Source organism: Semicossyphus pulcher, unplaced genomic scaffold (assembly GCF_022749685.1).
Source record: "Semicossyphus pulcher isolate SPU_LCO1_2020_fin unplaced genomic scaffold, fSemPul1.0.p SCAF_19, whole genome shotgun sequence".
Lineage (NCBI taxonomy): Eukaryota > Metazoa > Chordata > Actinopteri > Labriformes > Labridae > Semicossyphus > Semicossyphus pulcher.
In genome coordinates this window covers 7613064-7631741 of record NW_027211692.1, presented here as the reverse complement: position 1 = coordinate 7631741, position 18678 = coordinate 7613064, and the positions used below count along the sequence as shown (strand labels likewise).

At 39.5% G+C, this 18678-nt stretch overlaps 2 protein-coding genes across 2 annotated transcripts; one reads left to right on the top strand and one right to left on the bottom strand.

Annotated features, from left to right (window-relative positions):
* Window positions 1–11452: 11452 nt before the first annotated feature.
* Window positions 11453–14397, bottom strand: LOC138596806 (high mobility group protein B1-like). Its single transcript, XM_069668213.1, has 5 exons — window positions 14289–14397; window positions 12701–12856; window positions 12427–12572; window positions 12140–12314; window positions 11453–12031 (listed from the first exon to the last, which is right to left on the bottom strand). The coding sequence occupies exons 2-5, from the start codon at window positions 12845–12847 to the stop codon at window positions 11897–11899; spliced, it is 603 nt and encodes a 200-aa protein (XP_069524314.1). The 5' UTR covers window positions 12848–12856; window positions 14289–14397; the 3' UTR covers window positions 11453–11896.
* A 1585-nt stretch (window positions 14398–15982) lies between these two features.
* tex26 (testis expressed 26) lies at window positions 15983–18190 on the top strand. Its single transcript, XM_069668991.1, has 6 exons — window positions 15983–16098; window positions 16182–16350; window positions 16471–16627; window positions 16783–16956; window positions 17704–17865; window positions 17964–18190. The coding sequence occupies exons 1-6, from the start codon at window positions 15983–15985 to the stop codon at window positions 18095–18097; spliced, it is 912 nt and encodes a 303-aa protein (XP_069525092.1). The 3' UTR covers window positions 18098–18190.
* The last annotated feature ends 488 nt before the right edge of the window (window positions 18191–18678 follow it).

Here is an 18678-nt window from a genome sequence, read left to right as displayed (position 1 = left end):
AAAACTGAGTTGCAAATATGTCAGTGCCAAAATTGTCAGACACAGCCCCTCACATTCTGAAAGTGGGGGTCTCTGAAGATATTTAACCATCCAGCAACCACGTCTGATGTAATTTACTGGTGCTGGTGTCTCTGCCAGTTGCCAAATAAAAACTCCCGTCCAAGAAATAGTCCTCAAAATAAATAAAATGTTCATGAGTAAGCCTTGTTTCCGAGGAATAGCATACCAATTGCTGGCTGTAGCCAAATAAATGTGTTGTCTAACTCTTTTCAGGAAAGCAAATTAACATGTCTTTATTTTTTCTTACCAAAAGGACAATGACAAGAGAATCCTGTCTGTGAACTGGTGCAGTGGCCCTGAACACAGGGAGTAGATGTACAGTGGTCGATGACTTGCTCACACTTTTCTCCTACAAAGAGAAACCTAGACTTTAAACATATTCTGGAGATAAGGAAAAAGAAAGTATTTTAAACTGAAGTCTACCTTCAAACCCAGGCACACAGTGACAGTGATATCCATCCTGAGAGGGAATACAAGTTCCCCCGTTTTGGCACCTCGCCCTCAGGCATTCGTCTCCATCAGCAGAGCAGACCGAGCCAGAGAAGCCGCTCTGACAGTGACAGTAAAAGCTTCCTGGAGTATTCACACATGTGCCTTTATTCTGACAGGGATTCACCTCACATTCATCAATGTCATATTCACACAGTGTCCCTGTGAAGCCGGCTGGGCAGGTGCAATTAAAAACCTCCTTCTGTGGTGACACAAAAATGACCGCCAAGCTTTCCAGAACAGCAACATCCTGACTGATGCAGATGTTTTTGTTGCATTTTGCCCCGTTCTGACAAGGACTGGTAAGACATGGATCACTTGTGATGTGAGAAATTGTCACATTGCTTTGAGCCTCCAGTAACCTTTTATGACCTGCAGAGATACCACTGGCGACCTCTCTGCTAAGGTACTGACCGTTGTAATTTTTAACAGCAGCCAATAGGAGGATTTCGCTGCCGATATGTTTGATTCCAAAAACATGAGTCTTCGAGGCCTGCAGGTTAAACAGACTGTCCAGAGCTTTCACAAACCGCAAATACTTCCTGGACACGAACTCTTCTATTGAAGATGACGACACATAGAATAATATGCAGCTGTCTATGGATGCATTAGTGAATCCTTTGTAGTTTACATAGATGCTGTTGTTGACTGGGAAGTGAAGCTGATCCGTAGCTTCAACAGTGATGTTAAATGTAGCCTCGCCTTGAAAAGGAGACGACCACAGCTCACATGTGCCGTTAGTTATCGTAAACATATTATGTGATCCACTTTTGATGGCGCAGTTGAATGTGTCCGATACATCCGGATCCTCTGGATAAACGTTTCCGATCATGCCTCCCTGGAAAGAACTGCCAAAATATTTGACTTCAATGAAAATATTTCTTGGCATTGAAGGGTTATCGTTTTCATCTTCAATCATGATGTGGATCGTTGTTGTTGATGACTGCTGAGGGATCCCTGCATCCTTAACAGCCACCAAGACTCCATATGCCAACTTCTGTTCCCGATCAATAGTCTGTGCGGTTAATAAAACTCCATCAGGAGTGAGTGAAAAGGCACTATCGGTGGAAGGATTTACCAACCAGTAAGTAAACGGTCCTTGGTTTGGTGGCAGATCAGAATCAGATGCATTTAATCTTGCAACCAATGTGCCTTGAGGCTGATTTTCCATCACATGAGCTTCAGTGAATGTAAGTTTAGGAGCATTGTCGTTTACGTCATCAATAGTCACAATGACAATAGTAGTTCCTGTGGCTGATGGAGAGCCGTTATCCGTGGCTGTAAGAGTCAGATTATAAAATGAACAGAGTTCTCTGTCAAGTAGAGAGTTTACCAGAATGACACCGCTGGATGGATCAACAGCGAAAGACGTGTTTGTGTTCCCGTTTTCAATATGGAAGAAGAAACGATTCCAGTCCAAGATGGAGTCCTGATCCGTTGCGCTCACAGTTATCACAGAGGACCCAACCGGGCTGTCTTCTGGCACATTCGCAAAATAAAGTGCAGAGGTGAATTCAGGTGCATCATTTGTGTCGATTACACTGATGTGGACCAAAGTCTCGTCTACATCCAGGCCAGTGATAACACCAGGGTTCTTTGCCAGAACTTTTAGAACCACGTGGCTGTTGCCTTGTTTCCTCAAACTGCGAGTTGTGAAAATCTGTCCAGAGACTTCGTTGATTTCAAAGCCCAAGTGTTTGTTTTGACCAAACATCAGGTAGAGCACCTGACCTTCTGAGCCTTTATCACCATCTGTAGCTGTTACTCTACCAATCACAGTTCCAAGAGGCACATTTTTCAATACTGAAAAGTGAAAATCTTTGGTCGTAAATGTAGGTGAGAACTCATTGACATCCAAGATTTGGATGACAACATGTGCCAAACTAAACAAAGGATGACCACCGATGTTTGAAGCTTTGATTGTTAAATCAAAGATCTGCTCTTGCTCATAATCAAAGACATCCAAAGTGGTGATAGAGCCATTTCTTGTATCAATTGCAAATGTATCAACATGGCCAGCAATAAGAGAGTACGATATTTGTGCATTGAAACTTGAATCAGCATCAACAGCCTTCACATCAAGAACATTCATTTCGATTTCTGAGTTTTCAAACACTGATGTAGTATATTCTGAGGAGGAAAAGACTGGAGGGTTGTCATTCACATCCATAACGACCACTGTAACATTCAAAATGCCAGTTTTAGTCACCCAGCCTCCGTCCATGGCTTTGATTTGGAGATGGTAAATATCTTCTCTTTCAAAGTCAAGCTCTCTGATCAGAGTTAGCAGCCCAGAGGTTTCTCCGACAGAGAATGGTAAATACAGATTTTCTGGGGTAATACGGTACATGATGGCACCATTGGGACCATAATCGCTATCTTCTGCTTGAATTTTCCCAATTACTGATCCTACTGACAAGTCCTCAGGGGCAGAAAAAATGACATCTGGCTCTTTAAAGCTTGGAGAAAACTGATTTCTCCCAGTAATTTCAAAAGTGATTTCAGTCTGTGATGATAAAGACGGGGAGCCCTGATCTTTTGCCATGACGACTAAAGTGAAAAACAAATTCACGCTTTCCACCAAATTCCGGTTTAACGTCACTTTTCCACTGTCAGATTGGATCAAGAAGAAATCAGATGCATTACCTCCATTCAAAACATATTCAATACCAGCACTGCTGTTACTGACCTCCGGATCTATTGCTGTAAACTGGACCACCTCAGTACCAACAGCCGTGTGATATGGGAGAGCGATCAGACGCTTCACAGGTAAAAACATTGGTGGGTGGTGGTTGTATGCTTCTAGTCTCACTGTGATGGAGGCGTTACTGTACAGAGGATCGCTGCCACAGTCAAATGCAGTGACTGTAAATTGGTAGATTTCAAAAGCAGAATTACTTAACGTCAGTTGCTGCTTCGTAAATATTTCACCTGAGGAAGCGTTCACCCAAAACTCCTCATTTGGAGGTTCAATAACGTATAATATCTCACCATTCTGCCCAATGTCTGCATCCTTAGCAAGAACCCGCATCACAAACACTTCTTTATCGTTCGCTTCTGGAAGGAAAATAGTGTAAAAATGATCAGTAAATACTGGTCTGTTGTCATTGACATCTACAATGATGATAGTGACGTCGGTGCTGATGCTCCATGCGGAATCGTTTGCATTTACTTTCAGGATGTAATGATCCTGCGTCTCCCTATCCAGAAGTCTTTTAACAGTGATAAAGCCAGTGGTGAAGTCAATACCAAATGGCATATCATCACTTTGGTTGATTATGGAGTAATTAATGACTGCATTGGCTCCAGTGTCATCGTCAGTACAGGTGACTTGTAAAATTGTGTGTCCAACAGATGAGTCCTCTGGTACCATTGTGTGAAAAATCTGTGAAAAACGTGGCGCGTTGTCATTTCTGTCTAATACAACGATAATAACAGTTGCATTGTCTTTATGAAGAGGGTTGCTTAGCTCTGCAGCTTCAACTGTTAAATTGAATTCAGGGATATTTTCTCTGTCTAAATCTGCAGTGGTGCTCAACAAACCAGTTTCGGGGTCAATTGTGAAGAAATTATGAGTGTTTCCTTCTGTTATGTTGTACTGGACTGTGCCGTAGATGCCTGAATCAGCGTCAATAGCTAGAACATCACAAACCCAGGATGGCAGTGAGTTCTCAAAAACTTCACATCTGTACTCAGCTTGGGTGAACTGAGGGAGGTTATCGTTGACGTCACTGACGTTTATGTGAATTTCCTCAAATGATGAAAAAGGAGCTGAGCCAGAGTCTCTGGCTTCGATCAATAATGTAAACTCCTTCTTGCTCTCAAAGTCCAAAGGGTTCTCCACTGTCAGTGCTCCACTTAATTGATCCACATGAAACACGTCTTCAAAGTTTCCAGAAGCTAGATAAAAAGAGACGGGTTCAGCTCTGGTGCTCGTTGCAGAGGCAACCGCCACTAGTGTTCCCACTGGCTCGTCCTCAGAGAGGGAGTGACTCAGAAGATCCAATTTCATTTCAGGAAACTCTGAGACGTTCTGAAACCTGATACTGATTGTGGTGATGTCAAATTTGGGAATGTCTCCAGCATCTTCCACATGCACACTGACAATGATATCTTCTGTCCTTCGTAGAGCACTTGAAGTAAATATGGTTCCGCTATATGGATGGATGGAAAACAGATCTGAACTTTGTCCATATAACGAATAATGTAGATCTGCGTTCATCTCAGTATCTCCATCTGTTGCTCTTACTGCACAAACTACTGAACCTGTAGGACAAAAAATACAAGTCATACATTATTAAAACTCCCATTTCTATCAAGTTATCCAGGATGTTATATACAACTGTTAAATGGAAGTAGAAACTCTCACCCGGAGCCAACTCAGTGGGCACATAGGCCACATAGGGGCTGTTCAAGAACTGTGGCCAGTGGTCGTTAACATCTCCAATGAGCACAGTAACAAGTACTGAGCTTGACAGAGGTTTAGTAGGATGCTTATCAATGCCAATCACCACCAATCTGTAAATGGTAACTGTCTCCCTGTCCAGGACACTGGTTGTAAACAGCTCTCCGGATGTTTCATCAATGGCGAAAGGCACATCAAGGTTCTCCAGGGAATACCTGGAGAAGATTCAAAAGCCGGATGACGACAATAAAGTACAAATAAACACATGAATCCAAGAGTGGTGTCCAATACACAACAAAGACAAATGTTGATCCTAATGTTACTATCTACTCAAGAAACATGACACTAACGTACAAAATGCAATCAGTTCTCCAGTATAAATTGCAGTGGTACCTCTCAACATTGCCCTCAAACGTTAGATGACATGTAGGAATGTTTTTGATATAACCTTTTACCTTATTTCCCCATTGATACCCTCATCGATGTCAGATGCTGTAATCATGGCAAACACAGTTCCAGTAGGACTGTCCTCAGACACTATGGTGTTGTAGACTTCCTCAGTGAACTCTGGTTGGTTATCATTCATATCATCCACTATGACATGTACTGTTAGGGTTCCTGTTAGAGGTGGCAATCCTTCAAATGACAAAGTAAAGAATGAATTATCAAAGTGTTTGAAATGACACTGGCAGTTACATGTGTTTTAAGTTTGGCCTGGATCACCTGAATCAACAGCAATGATGGTAACAAGGTGCAATGGTTCCGTCTCTCTGTCCAGACTTTGTAGGATTTGAAAAGTGCCACCGGGTGTAATAGAGAACAAACCATCACTATTTCCTTTCTGTATAAAGTATGTAAGCTGGCTGTTGACACCCAAATCTTCATCTAAAGCTGAGACCTGGAAAAAGACAAAATAATTAGGAAACCAAAGCAGTCTTGAATCTACATTCAATGAACTCTTTGGCTTAAAAGAGCCAGTAGTACCTGGTGTGTTAGCTTAGAGGTGTCCTCCTCATTCTCCATCACATGTACGATCAGAGTTTCTGGAGTAAAAATGGGTGCAAAGTCGTTGACATCCAACACTGTGACACTGATGTCAGCAGTAGCAGATCTGGGTAAACTCCCCTGATCTATTGCTGTTAGAATTATGTTGTAGTTTGAATGCCTCTCCCTGTCCAGTTTATCCATGACTGTGACGACTCCTCTGACTGAATCCACCACAAACGGACTCGCCTGGGTCAGTCTGTACCGCACTTGTCCATTTTTCCCAATGTCTCGATCAAGAGCCTGAACCTGAAACAGGCTGGTTCCTCTGCGGATATCCTCTCGGACTGTCAGGCTGTAGGTGCTTTGTAAGAACTCTGGGTCATTGTCATTTACATCTTCAACGAGAACTGTGAGATTCATCGTAGTTTCCATACTCGGTGAGCCTTGGTCTTTGGCTGTTATCGTGATAATCAGGGTATCTAGCTGTTCTCTGTCTAATTCCTCCTCCAGGTAGATTTTTCCACTTCGGCTATCGATGCTAAACAAGCTTTCAGAAGTGTTGTCCAAATAATACAAAACTTCCCCATTGGATCCAATGTCTTCATCCTCAGCTTGTACATTCAACACAACAGAATGAACTGCAGTGTCCTCTGGGATACTGGCCACTTTGGAAGACACAAACCGTGGAGCATTGTCATTGATATCATCAACCACAACAATAACCCTTGCTGTACTGGTGAGCTGTAAAGACACAGGCTGGGCAAGGTCATTGGCTGTCACAGTAAGATTGTAGGAGGATCGTCTCTCTCTGTCTAACTCTGTCTTCAGGCATAAACTGCCAGCTGAGTTTATGAAGAATGCTTCCTCTTCATCTCCACCGACCACTTGCAGTTTAAGGTCCCCATTGTCACCTGGCAAAGAGATAAAGATAGCACTTGACATTATCACAATTGATGGAATGTCCTCTTTGCAACGTACTTGATGTACATCTCGGAAAAAGCGTTGCGTAATAGAGCCTGTATAGATTAAAGTACATTATTACTTAAATTGCAAACGTGAATGTGCAGACTTAACCGACAAACTAAACATGAGATTGTCAGGCAGCATTTCCATCAATATACAATATAATGAATAAATAAACCTAAAGATAAACAAGGTTTATGTTTGGATTTGACTTTCCATATGTGGCATGTGCAGCCAACAAATGTGTGAATATTAACCATGTCTTTTCACACTCTCTTGGAAAGCTTCATTCTCACAGTCGCCCATGCTTTTCTTCATAATAGACATGCAGATTGAGCTTGCCATATACAGGTCACTCAAATTAACCAGGCAAAATTTTCCCTTGCAATAATTTATATTGCTATGATAAACTGAAAGATGTGGATGTGGTTCATGCCAATTACAGAAAGTGTATAAATATGGGAAAAAAATGTTCCTATCTTATATGCTTATAGAAACTAATTAGCTTTATCTCAACTGTGCAAAGCAATGAGGATTGTCTCTTTGACCCCCATTAATTGCATAGACCTATAAATCCCCATGTGCAATAAAAAAAAAAGGGATACAGGATGGTGAAAATAAATCCTGTATTTTCAGCACATGAGAAACAACTATAAAGTAGGAATAGACTGTAAACTATTCATGTAAAAATAAAAGCTTTCCTTTACAAAAATCATGTAAAAGTAGGATTTCTAATTTCGCAGATTAATTGTCCCTGAGTTGATTTCGGCTCTAACCCAAATTATAGCAAAACCAAACAGGGACAAAGTCTCGGGCCGTACAGTTAGTCACCTGTTAAAGATTGCCACGGTAGTGAACTGTGTATTTAAAATGTGATGTCTTTTGATGCTATTTTGTGACTTAATAACCTTTGATTCAGACGGGTCTTTCTCAGCAACATTGAATACAAGAATATTATGGGAGCAAAGAACACTTTGTGCATCCCAGTTTACCTTCATATGCCACATGAGCCATTAAAATGCTGGAGGAATGTTAGATTTAAACTATACTCTTGCACGTACCATCATCTTTATCTGACACGTTTAAGTACAGGAAGCAGGTGCCAACCAGTGCATCTTCCAGCAATGAAGCAGAAAATGTTCCCTGGCTGAAAACAGGAGGGTTGTCGTTCACATCCAACACGTTGAAGTACACCCTGACACTGGATACTTGTGAGTCCCCCTGTTGCACCGCCACAGTGAGTATGCAGAATCTTTGTGCTTCGAAATCCAGCCTGCGGGATAATAGGAACTCCCCTGAGAGCGGGCTGAGGAGAAACAGGTTCTCCCCATCATCCTCCTGCACTGTGATAGGCGTGGGAATCTTAAACACTGTTTCCACTTTTCCCACAACTGTTCCTGTCAACACACCGATAATGCATAATCAATGAGTTATGTAGTGATAAGGATGATAAGAAATAAATAGCAAAAAACGAGTATAGATGTAAAATCACAATATAATATAAAGAAATACTATTTCTAAACTATCATGTAATACTTAAATTAACTGTCAGCAACATGATGCCTTTGTGTCTAATCCACAGGCCTTAATACACACATGACTAACCTGGCTCTGTGTCTTCTTTCACTTCAAATGAATAAACAGTTTTGGAGAAAGCCATCTGTGTTTGCCATCTGTTCTGAGGGTGTAAGCTGTCTGTGCCATGATTTGGCACAGCATCAATAGAAGTGTAGGACCAGGAGGGAAGCGTATGTTGCCCTGAGACCATATCAGCAACCTGCCTCTCACTGCTCGCATTCACTGTACTTCCAGATGAAGGTTCATGACAGGATGTGGTATTAAACACCTGAGGAACCATAGAAAAAATAAACAAATGATTGACAGTTTCTTGGTTTTTAAGTATTTAAATCATTGGATATCCAAATTCCTTACATTTACATGAACTTTAACCTAATAAAAACAGTGAGTGATACATTTAAATCTGCAATAAGCTGTTTTCAGTTCTACTAAAAAACATGATGCAAGCTAGCAGACTGACTTACCAGAATGTTAAACAACAAAAAAGTGTATTCTCTCCATTGTCCAGTAGACTCCATTATAAAGGTTACTTCTGAAGTTCCGCTCATTTGGTCATAATTGCAAATTTGTGTAAAAGAATAAGATTCTTAGCAAAAGAAAACAGACTCGTCTGTAAAAAGTGAAGTCCTGGAAGCTGCACAGCATTACCTCCACACAAGACCAACAAATGGAAAACTTTAAAAGCTGTATCCATAGTGATTACTCAATCTTCTCAGCTTGTAATCCTGACTGACACGCCCCTTTGACATCACTCCATTCAAATCCTGCAGCAGAAAAAGAGTTCTTTTGGGGCTCCAAATGCAGCAGATTAAAAAGGTTTGTCCTTGTTTTACGCTTTTAAAAAGAAAACATGCCTCCGAATCTGGAAATTAATTACTGCCAAAGTCTTTGCTTTTCTCTAAAATATGAATCCAAAGTCTGGGTAGTAAAAAAAGAGTTATAACATGCACCTCTATCAGTCTGTTTTAAATTCTCTGCATGGATTTTTGCTTTTCAGGTTCCTCAGTGTAGAGATAAAATGGACTCTTTGAACCTCCAGTAAGGTGGCCTGGAGGGAGCCTTTCGTGCTGCGTGTCAGATGGCTGGTTCATTCAGAGACAGCAAGGCGTTCAATTAATGGGTGAAAGGAAAGAAGAGGGGAAAAAACTGTTGCTCTGAATCACACATTTCAAAGGAGAGCTGACATGACACTGTAGCACAGATTGTTAAAACTAGTTTTATATTTAATATATATTTCGATTGATACTTTGTTAGTGTACCAACAAAGCATATAACTAGCATTGCCAAAATATTTCTTTATCAGGTTTGTTACTGCCTATTATGCGATCACGTTTATGGTTATAGACACATAGCAAATAGGAGAACAGAACCACCAATATACTATATTTTTAATACCTTATTAAAACCACTGTTGTAATCCTAACGTTAACAACATGCATGAACACCAAGGATGAAAGCCTGCGTCTGTGAAACCGCTGTGTGGCTTCATTCATATTTGCATACACTTTTGAGAGGAGAGTTCTTTGTATGTCTAAGGGCAATGTGGCTGAGAAAGGTCTGATAAATGGACATGTGAACCCCTTTTAGGACCTGTGGGGCCACCGTGACTGTGAGACTGTCTCCAATTACACGCAGAGGGAACTCTATCCCAGCAAAGCTGCACAAAAGGCTTAACCCTGCCTGGACTCACTGGGGAAGTGCACACAAAACACAGAAAGCACTTTACACTGGACACTTTGGAGAGACTCAAAGCTACTGTGAGGAACATTCAGTTTATGTTGATTTTGGTGACCCCTGAACGATCTTATCTCTTTACAGATGTTGTCCTGAACATGCGTAGGTAATGTTTTTTGACTTAAAATTTCATCCTTTTAACCGTCAAACGTGTCACTTACCGGGAAGCTTTGCCATGGAAAATGTAAACAAAGGCACATCTGGTCTGCCTGCGGTAATTCGCTTTGTCTGACACGGCCCCGGTTGGAGCAAAGACAAGCATTAAAAATGACTTTATCGAAACAGTCAACCTTCTTCGCCTTGTTTGCTTTTGTCATATAGAGGCATCCGCATTATTATTGCAGTGTTAACAGTCAAACACTCCTCACCGTAGGTGTATTTGAATATTTGGATGCAGTCAGTATTACTCAGTTGAGATTGTGACCAAAAAAAGGCAAATTCTTGTTGAATCATAACTGATAAAACATGGTTACATTTAGAGATGAATATAAACACTGTATGTTTGGTGGTACAAATCTTTGTCTGAAGTTTATGACCTGCCAAGTGTCTCACCACTGCAACACTTTTCACTCTTGTACATCCCTGTGGTCATGATACAATAACTAGGTCTACAGTAGTTTAAACTTCTTACTTCTCAAAATCGACTTCATTGTGGCGCCACCTTCTGGATTTAGGTTGCTCAAGGCTAATCAACCAGTGATTACGCTCACTTTTCAGCATTGTGAAAGCAAGGCACAAGTCGAACACACAAACACACTTTCCCGGAGCATGCAATATTCCTGCTGGACGGTGATTTGTTAACTCTTTCCAAACCCAAGCCACTGCACTTATACAAAAATGTAACTCTTAAAATTTAAAGATTATGTTGTTTATATTTTTTGCTGTTGCAAATAATACGAAGAAAATATTTTTTCTGCTAGTCAAACATTTCCCAGAATCGAAGTATAAATTATCCAGAGCTGTTTCATTCCACACTATGATACAAATAAGTACACATTCAAGTTAAGAATAGAAGTGTTAAACTTCACTGTTTAAGTATAAATTGACAGCAGACACGGGACAAAGATTGTCCATGTTATCTTGCACTAATGCAGCCGGCATTCGTACTTTTTTAATAAAAAGACTCCAACCCCTGAGTGTTTGAATTATTTATGTTTTGCATGTTTGGTCTTTGATAACTGACTGGTTACCTTAGAGATGTCAACATCCGAAAACAAAGAGGAAGAAAAGAGCACCTTTAAAAAAAAAAAAACGACCTTTATTGAAGACATTCTTGAATGTCGACAGCTGCATTTGATATTAGAGTGGTATTCAAAGAACAATAAAAAGACATTGGGACAGCACATAAAAAAATATTTTTCAAATTAAAGAAAAATGCACTACCAACTAAGAAAACTCATTTTAGAGTTGTAACACCTAAAGACTAGTTACTTTTATACTGATTTGTAGTCCTCCTAAACTGGTACATAATATGGCAGGGATAAAGAACTACCACTAGAAAATCCCAAAAGTAAGATATGTAGTGTTAACTTTACAAAAAAGGAGAATAACACTGTACATCTTAAAAACATTAAATATACACATGTTCTTGTTCAATTTGATTTCTGTTTCAAGATGGTGAATTGAGTATATTAGGGCTATATGGCATAAACAAAATTTCAGGTCCCAACCCTGTGCAATTTACTCATCATCCTCATCGTCGTCGTCTTCTTCCTCATCCTCTCCCTCCTCCTCATCCTCTTCGTCATCATCATCATCTGCTGCAGCAGCCGGTCCAGAATCCACTTTTCCCTTTGTGCGGTAGGCAATAACATCCTGCGGAGAGCATATCAAACTAAGTCTTTTACATTCTACAAAGCAGAAGAAATTCGGCACTTTAAAACAACAGATTTAACAGAAACAAGTCTAGCTTTGCACATTTACCTTCTCGTATTTCTCCTTCAACTTGGCCGCCTTCTTCTCATAAGGCTGCCTTTCCTCTGAAGATGATTCGTTCCACATCTGTCCCAACTTCTTTGCCGTGTCCCCAATGGAAAGTCCAGGGGTCTCACCTTTTACCTTGCTGCGAAAGTCGGCACAGAAAAGGAAGAACGCAGACCTGTGGAGAAGCAATGTGTCATTGTTTCATATATTTTATTACACTTAACATTTGCTTTCAGTCAAAACTATATAATAAAAGAATCAACTTGTATGTTGATTAGGGCACATACGGTGGTCTCTTGGGGGCATTAGGGTCCTTGTATCGCTTCTTCTTCTGGCCCTTGGGTGGAATGTAATTCTTCATTTCCTTCTCATAACGCACCTTGTCTAGTTTGGCCATGTCTTCAAACTTTCCTTTCTCTTTAGCTGACATTGTCTTTGGGAAAACACAATCAGTTTAAACAACCATGATGACAAACAATGCTGGAAATAAAATATGGAATTAAACATTTTTGGGGGGGGGGGGGGGGAATCAGATATTGAGATACATTGAGATTATTTTACCTTCCATCGCTCAGAGCATTTCTTTGAGAACTCTGAAAAGTTCACAGAGGCTTCGGGGTGTTTCTTCTTATGCTCCTCTCTGCATGTTTGCACAAAGTAGGCATATGAGGACATTTTGCCCCTCGGCTTATTTCGATCTTTTACCATCTTGGATTACTAAAAGGAAGAGAGAGATTTTTAAAAAAAAAGTGTTTTTAGAAAATATCCTTCAAATAAAACAAAGAACTGAGGTTTCTTGTTTATAGTACATTTTTGAATGTGGAATTTGGCAAGAAGTAAGATTTGACTAACAAGAAAAAAAGCATTAACATCTTTGTCACTGTAATAATAGCAACCAAATATGACATTTCTATAATAAAAAGCAAAATCTGAGAGAATGTTGTCAAGTTCAAGAAACTATTAACATTTTTCACAGCTCATGTGTAATAGTCTTCTTCTTGCTTTGTCAGTTCAATCTATTGTTTAAAATCAAGAGGGTGGGAGTTGGAGGAGGGTATCTGGGATGACTGATAATCCATTGTATGAAGAGGCAAACATGATGCTACTTTTAATACGCACTCTAATACACATCATTGTAATGTTTTCTTAAGTGATTTTCATATATTTTTGTACCATCCATGTTCTATTTGACCTAAAATGTTATACCCGTTTGTTATTATCGATAAAAAAATTTTTTTTATTATTATTCTTTTATTTATCGTAATTAGTAAACGTTGGACGCCATAGAACTAGTAAAAAAAGACATGTTTGTCATCTTATCTAATTACGTTAATCGCTCTTTGATATAAAGTATATGTATATGAATATATTAGCATTAGCTTCAACCGCCTTTGATTGTTCGCTAGCCGTTATGACTCTGCTTTTGCTTTGTGTGCTTCAAGCTAGGCTAGGTAGTGTTAGCAAGCTGGCGTGCCCCAGCGCTCATTTGATGAGACGTTTATTAAAATGGCTGATTTGATTGCTAACGGTTTTCATGCACCACGCGCTCTTCTGGCCTTTATAACGGCCTCGCGTTAAACCTCTAATAAGAGTATCATAGTATAATAGAGTTTTTTTTAATATTACAATTATCGTGGAAACTCAGAAAATGATGCTCTACTTGCATCAGTGGACCCGAGCTTCCTTAGCACCAGAAAGCAGTGTTCACCTAAGTTCACCTTCTAGCTAGAGTTAGCTTGAATGATAGCAACACAGCCAGACCAACAAGCTAACAGGGAAGGCTAACGAGCTAGCTCCTCGCTGTGAGCTGGTTGAACATTTACGACGTCACGCGAATCCAAGCGTAGAGGTAAACCTGGTCATGGGCCGAATTAGCTGTGTCTAAACCTACATTCCACTTAGTTTGGGTTATCATTTAAAACAGTAAGTTAGTTCGTGTCCGCTTAAGGTAACTGTGTAGCTAAGTTAGCACGTCAGTGTTACACATCAGCAGGAGCTTAATACGATGTTAGCATCCTTTCCAGCTCAGTCATGATGCTACGAAACACATACAACGCCTATGTGCACTGTGCAAAGCGTAAATCGGCAAACGCGTTCATTCACAACAGATGCACACGATTTACTTTATGAAAACATTCAATATGCTTACCCCTGCAGAGCTACAAGAGGCCAGTGGTGCGTCAGTGAGTCTCAGACAATGGAACGAAGCGCACAGTCAGTGCGCGGTCTTTGGGCTGTGAGGATCCCTGTGTGTGTTTACCCCTTCTGCGTGTTGGGCTCCGGCTGTCCGACATTGGCTGCCGTCAACTCCTTGAGGTATCTTATTGGACACTCGCTGTATCTGTTCTGCTTATTGTACAGTTGGATGTTCAAAACATGAGGGGAGGGGTGGCGCCAAACTTGAATAACCAACAGTGAATGCCTTTATTTTAATTAAGGGAAGATGTGTTCAAGTTGAGTGAAGGATGAGGAAAAATAACATATTTACTAAAGTTAAAGTTTAACTCTAGAGTGAAATAATAAGTGAGCTACAATTAATTAAAACATATATACAGTATAGCAAACTATCCTCAAAGTAGAGTACTATTGTATTATGGCCTATATTTCTTTTTTCTATTTAATTTTGTGGTGACACATAAACAGCATTTTAATGTTCAAGGTTATGTAGTATTAAAAGGTACATTTGAAAGATATGCCTATTTTATTATAAATTGTAATAAAGATGAGTTCCCTGAAATTAAGGAGACTGAGCACAAGAAAAATTTAACAATTTTAATTTGAATCTAATAAATCTGTAATTTAATCTGTCCATCAGTTTGTATGTGAAATATTTACCTGCAAAGTAAAATACAGTAAATGTACGGGAGTCAAAAGCACAGTATATTTCACTCAAAAATGATTAAATGATAAAATTAAATGTAATTACTTTTCAACACCCCCAGAAAGAGGTTGGTGAAATCAAGCATCTCTGCTGTTGTTGAATTTTTAATGCAACATGTCCCCTGCTGAGCGGCTCAGAGAGGACATTCAAATGTTGTGTGTCTCCATAACCACAGCACATAGAAACATCCTGCTTAGATCAGCGCTCTGGCTTTGTACAGAAAAGTAACTCTTTGCAGCAAGCCATAAATGAAGTGAACTTTCATCTGGAAATGGGAATGGAAAGGTATTCACTTCAGCCAACACAACCATAACAAAAGGTACCGAAACAGTGGATACCAATGACAGCCAAAGGTAAAGTCAAACCAAGATATGTAAAGATTTATAGAAACTAATCTTTATATATGTTTAAAATGGCAGAAATATCTTACCTTTGATTTAGCAGGCATCTTGTTGTTTTCTTACATTTATTTTAGATATTAGTTTACTGTAAAGTTAAGTTTATATTATGTTGTGTAATAGGCCAATAAATTCTTCCATAGATATACTTTAATTTTCTCTTACAGCATTGTAAATGTGATTGTATTATTGTGTCAGATCCAATTTCCCATGCCCAGTGTAATTTTTGCTCCAACCTGCTGTTGTGAATTTGAGTCGAAGCAAAAGGGGTCATTTTCAACTGGGGATTAGGGGGAAATTGTCACCTCCTAACTTTCTGTATTTTCAGCTTGGTTTGCTGGGTTGTAGTACATATAATTTCAAGTGGAGTTACAATGGTTTTTATAAAATTTTGTTGTACTTCCATTATTGAAGAAAACAAAATAACTAATTTTAACATAATTTGTTATTTGTGTGATTAATTTAAATGTCTTTTGACCTCATAATCCCCACACTTCCACTTCTGAAACCTACTTGCCTGAGTGTTATCACCTATATTCAGACCTAACACAAAGTAAATTACTCATGTGGCTGAAATTTTACTTTTCTATTGTAGAGGGCAAACAGTGGTGGGATCCATATGAAACATCAAATAGAAGACAATTCATCTACCAGCCAAACTCAGCTGCAGAGTTTCTGCTGTAAGTTCTAATTATACATTTCTGAATCCGCAGAAATGATGCATATTTTTGGTGTGTAATTGTATGTCTGTGTTGGTGCACAGATGTAGGAGCCCAACGTCCACTTCATTCATAGACTCTTATTCACTGTCTGGGCCTTTTGGTTCAACTGTATATAACAAGGATTTTTGCTGGAAGCCAGGCTGCAAACCTGAAAGCATTCGCATAGGAACAGCCTCAGGGCAGAGAAGAAACAACCCACATCCCAGTCAGGTTGGTATTTAGGCTGAATAAGCCTCAATTTTTAAAATGTATTGTTGAATGCCATGCTTGACCTCTCACAGTTTATCATAACCTTTAAATCAAGCTTTTTTTCTTCTTCTATTTTTCTAGTCTTTCATGATGTGGAGGCTGCCCAGGGAGGCCGCACGGAGCTCAGACTATGTCAGCTTCCCTTGGAAATGTCCCCCGACTGAGGGAGTGATCCGTAAGGCCTTGACAGCTCAGTACCACTCTACCTACAGATGTGACTTCATGGGAATGCCTCAAGGTAAGGCGAATCCGTTCAGGCTTGTGTACCGAAAGCATCTCTGAACAGCGGAACTAATGGCATTCAAACACGCAGCCACATATCAAATCATCTCTGTAATCATAATATTTCTCTCTGAGGCTTACTCTCCTTCTGCTATGGAACTTGTTTGACAGGTTTTGATCATACTGATAATGAAGGAAGACTTGCACCTTTGCACAGCAGGGGTGAAGTGCTGCTCTCTGCTGACACAGAGATGAAGGACAATTACCGCCAGCCAAAGAAAAGAACAGAACTTCTTGGCAATCATAGCTACAACACAGATCCTAACGCGATCTGTTGTGGTATAGGTACTCTATTTTTAAATAATATCTGAAAACACAGCTGATAGTGCTTGCAATTCACCATACGCACATGGTGGGGATTTTTCACTGAAGTCACACTCAGGTTGGGAAGCACAAATGTTATTATAATGTCATAGCCTACTGCTTTTTTACATGTTTGTGAATGGTAAACCTCAGGAGTATGACAAATCATTTTCATTTTATCATCATTTGGTTTGATCTGTAAGTAAAAAGACAATCGATAGGCTTTTGAAAATCCAGAGGGTCAACTGGCCATATTTCAAGTTCAAGCTTCTTTACTGTTAACTCATTAGCTACCTTTAGAATAAAGCTAACGTTAGCGTTCAATCACTTCTTAGGAAACAGTTCTGTGTGATAGCACGACGGGATATGATTAGAAAGGATTAAAATCCTAGCTACCGGTTAATGTTAGCTAGCTGGTTGAATGCTAATGCTAGCTGTTATGGCACAGCTTTTGGTAGCTAATGAGTTTTAAAATATGATATTTTACCCCAAGATATGACACAGTTTTTACCTTTCATTGTTTTTTTTTGTAGCGGCAAGTGGGAAACTGTAAAATGATAGCAGTTTGTTGGATTCCCAATGTTAAAATGTTTTGAAAACATCAAACACGGCAGTATAACATTAGAAGTTTTCCACCCTGAGCATTACATCAGCGGAAAATGGCGTGTGTGAATATGCTAAATTCACCAAGCCTAATGATGTCCATACGTTATCCTCTGTGTGTTGCAGTTCCAACTGTTGTGCAAAGGCAGGTCCACACTCAGCAAAAAAGATCCAATCTGACAAACTACGACAGGTTTTGTGGAAAGAGAGTTGCTGATCTCTCAGGTGTGCTAAAGTCTCTGCTGCCACAGGAGCTGCATCAGTTACATAAAACTCTGACTGAGAAAGGTAAGCATCAACTTATGCCTTTGTTTGAACATTTAACCAGTTGCTTGCTGATTTTTGACAGACAAGTAATTCATGTTTGTGTCTTTTTGGCTTTGCAGAAAGGGAGGCTGTAAAAACAACTTTGAGTAAAGATGCTCACCCTAACAACCGGGAGAAAGTGAACAGACTTCCAGCAGTTGTGCCTAATTGCTGCACACCAGAGCGGATATCAAGCTGGCCAGGACCCAATTGAACCTCAATACTAATAGTTAGTAGGTTCTTTAATTATGTGTGTATTTTTGTGTTATTTCATAGTAGGGGAAATGTGATAAGTAACATAATACAATTTATTTTAAGTGTCTTTAATGCATTCGCTTTCATTTTTGTGTGGAACGTTTGTGTTGTGATAATTAAACATCTCTGCCTGATAAAACCGATATTTGTCAGCCTTCATGTTTCATTACACCCTTATTCTGCTATCACATGCAGGATGTTTGTAGCTTGATAAAACAGCATCTTTCATTGTTACATACATTCCACTGGTTCTATTTGCATAGACATTTATCATCTTTTGTTTTTTTAATTTCCAAGTCTGTACAAAAGGAATTTAATTATCTTTGTGTTTAATTTGTTCATTCCCTTGGGAGTTGCAATCAAAATGTGAAAATCATCCAAATTAATGGGATAAATTAAACTATGATTGCAGCAACAGTGTACAGAAAAATACATGATAATATACATGGAATAGTTTGTCACTTCAAATTGGATTCAAGCCTTTAACAAAGCTCTTTCTCTCTGTAGGTACACAGTCCTGTCTTTGGTTTTGTCCTCTCA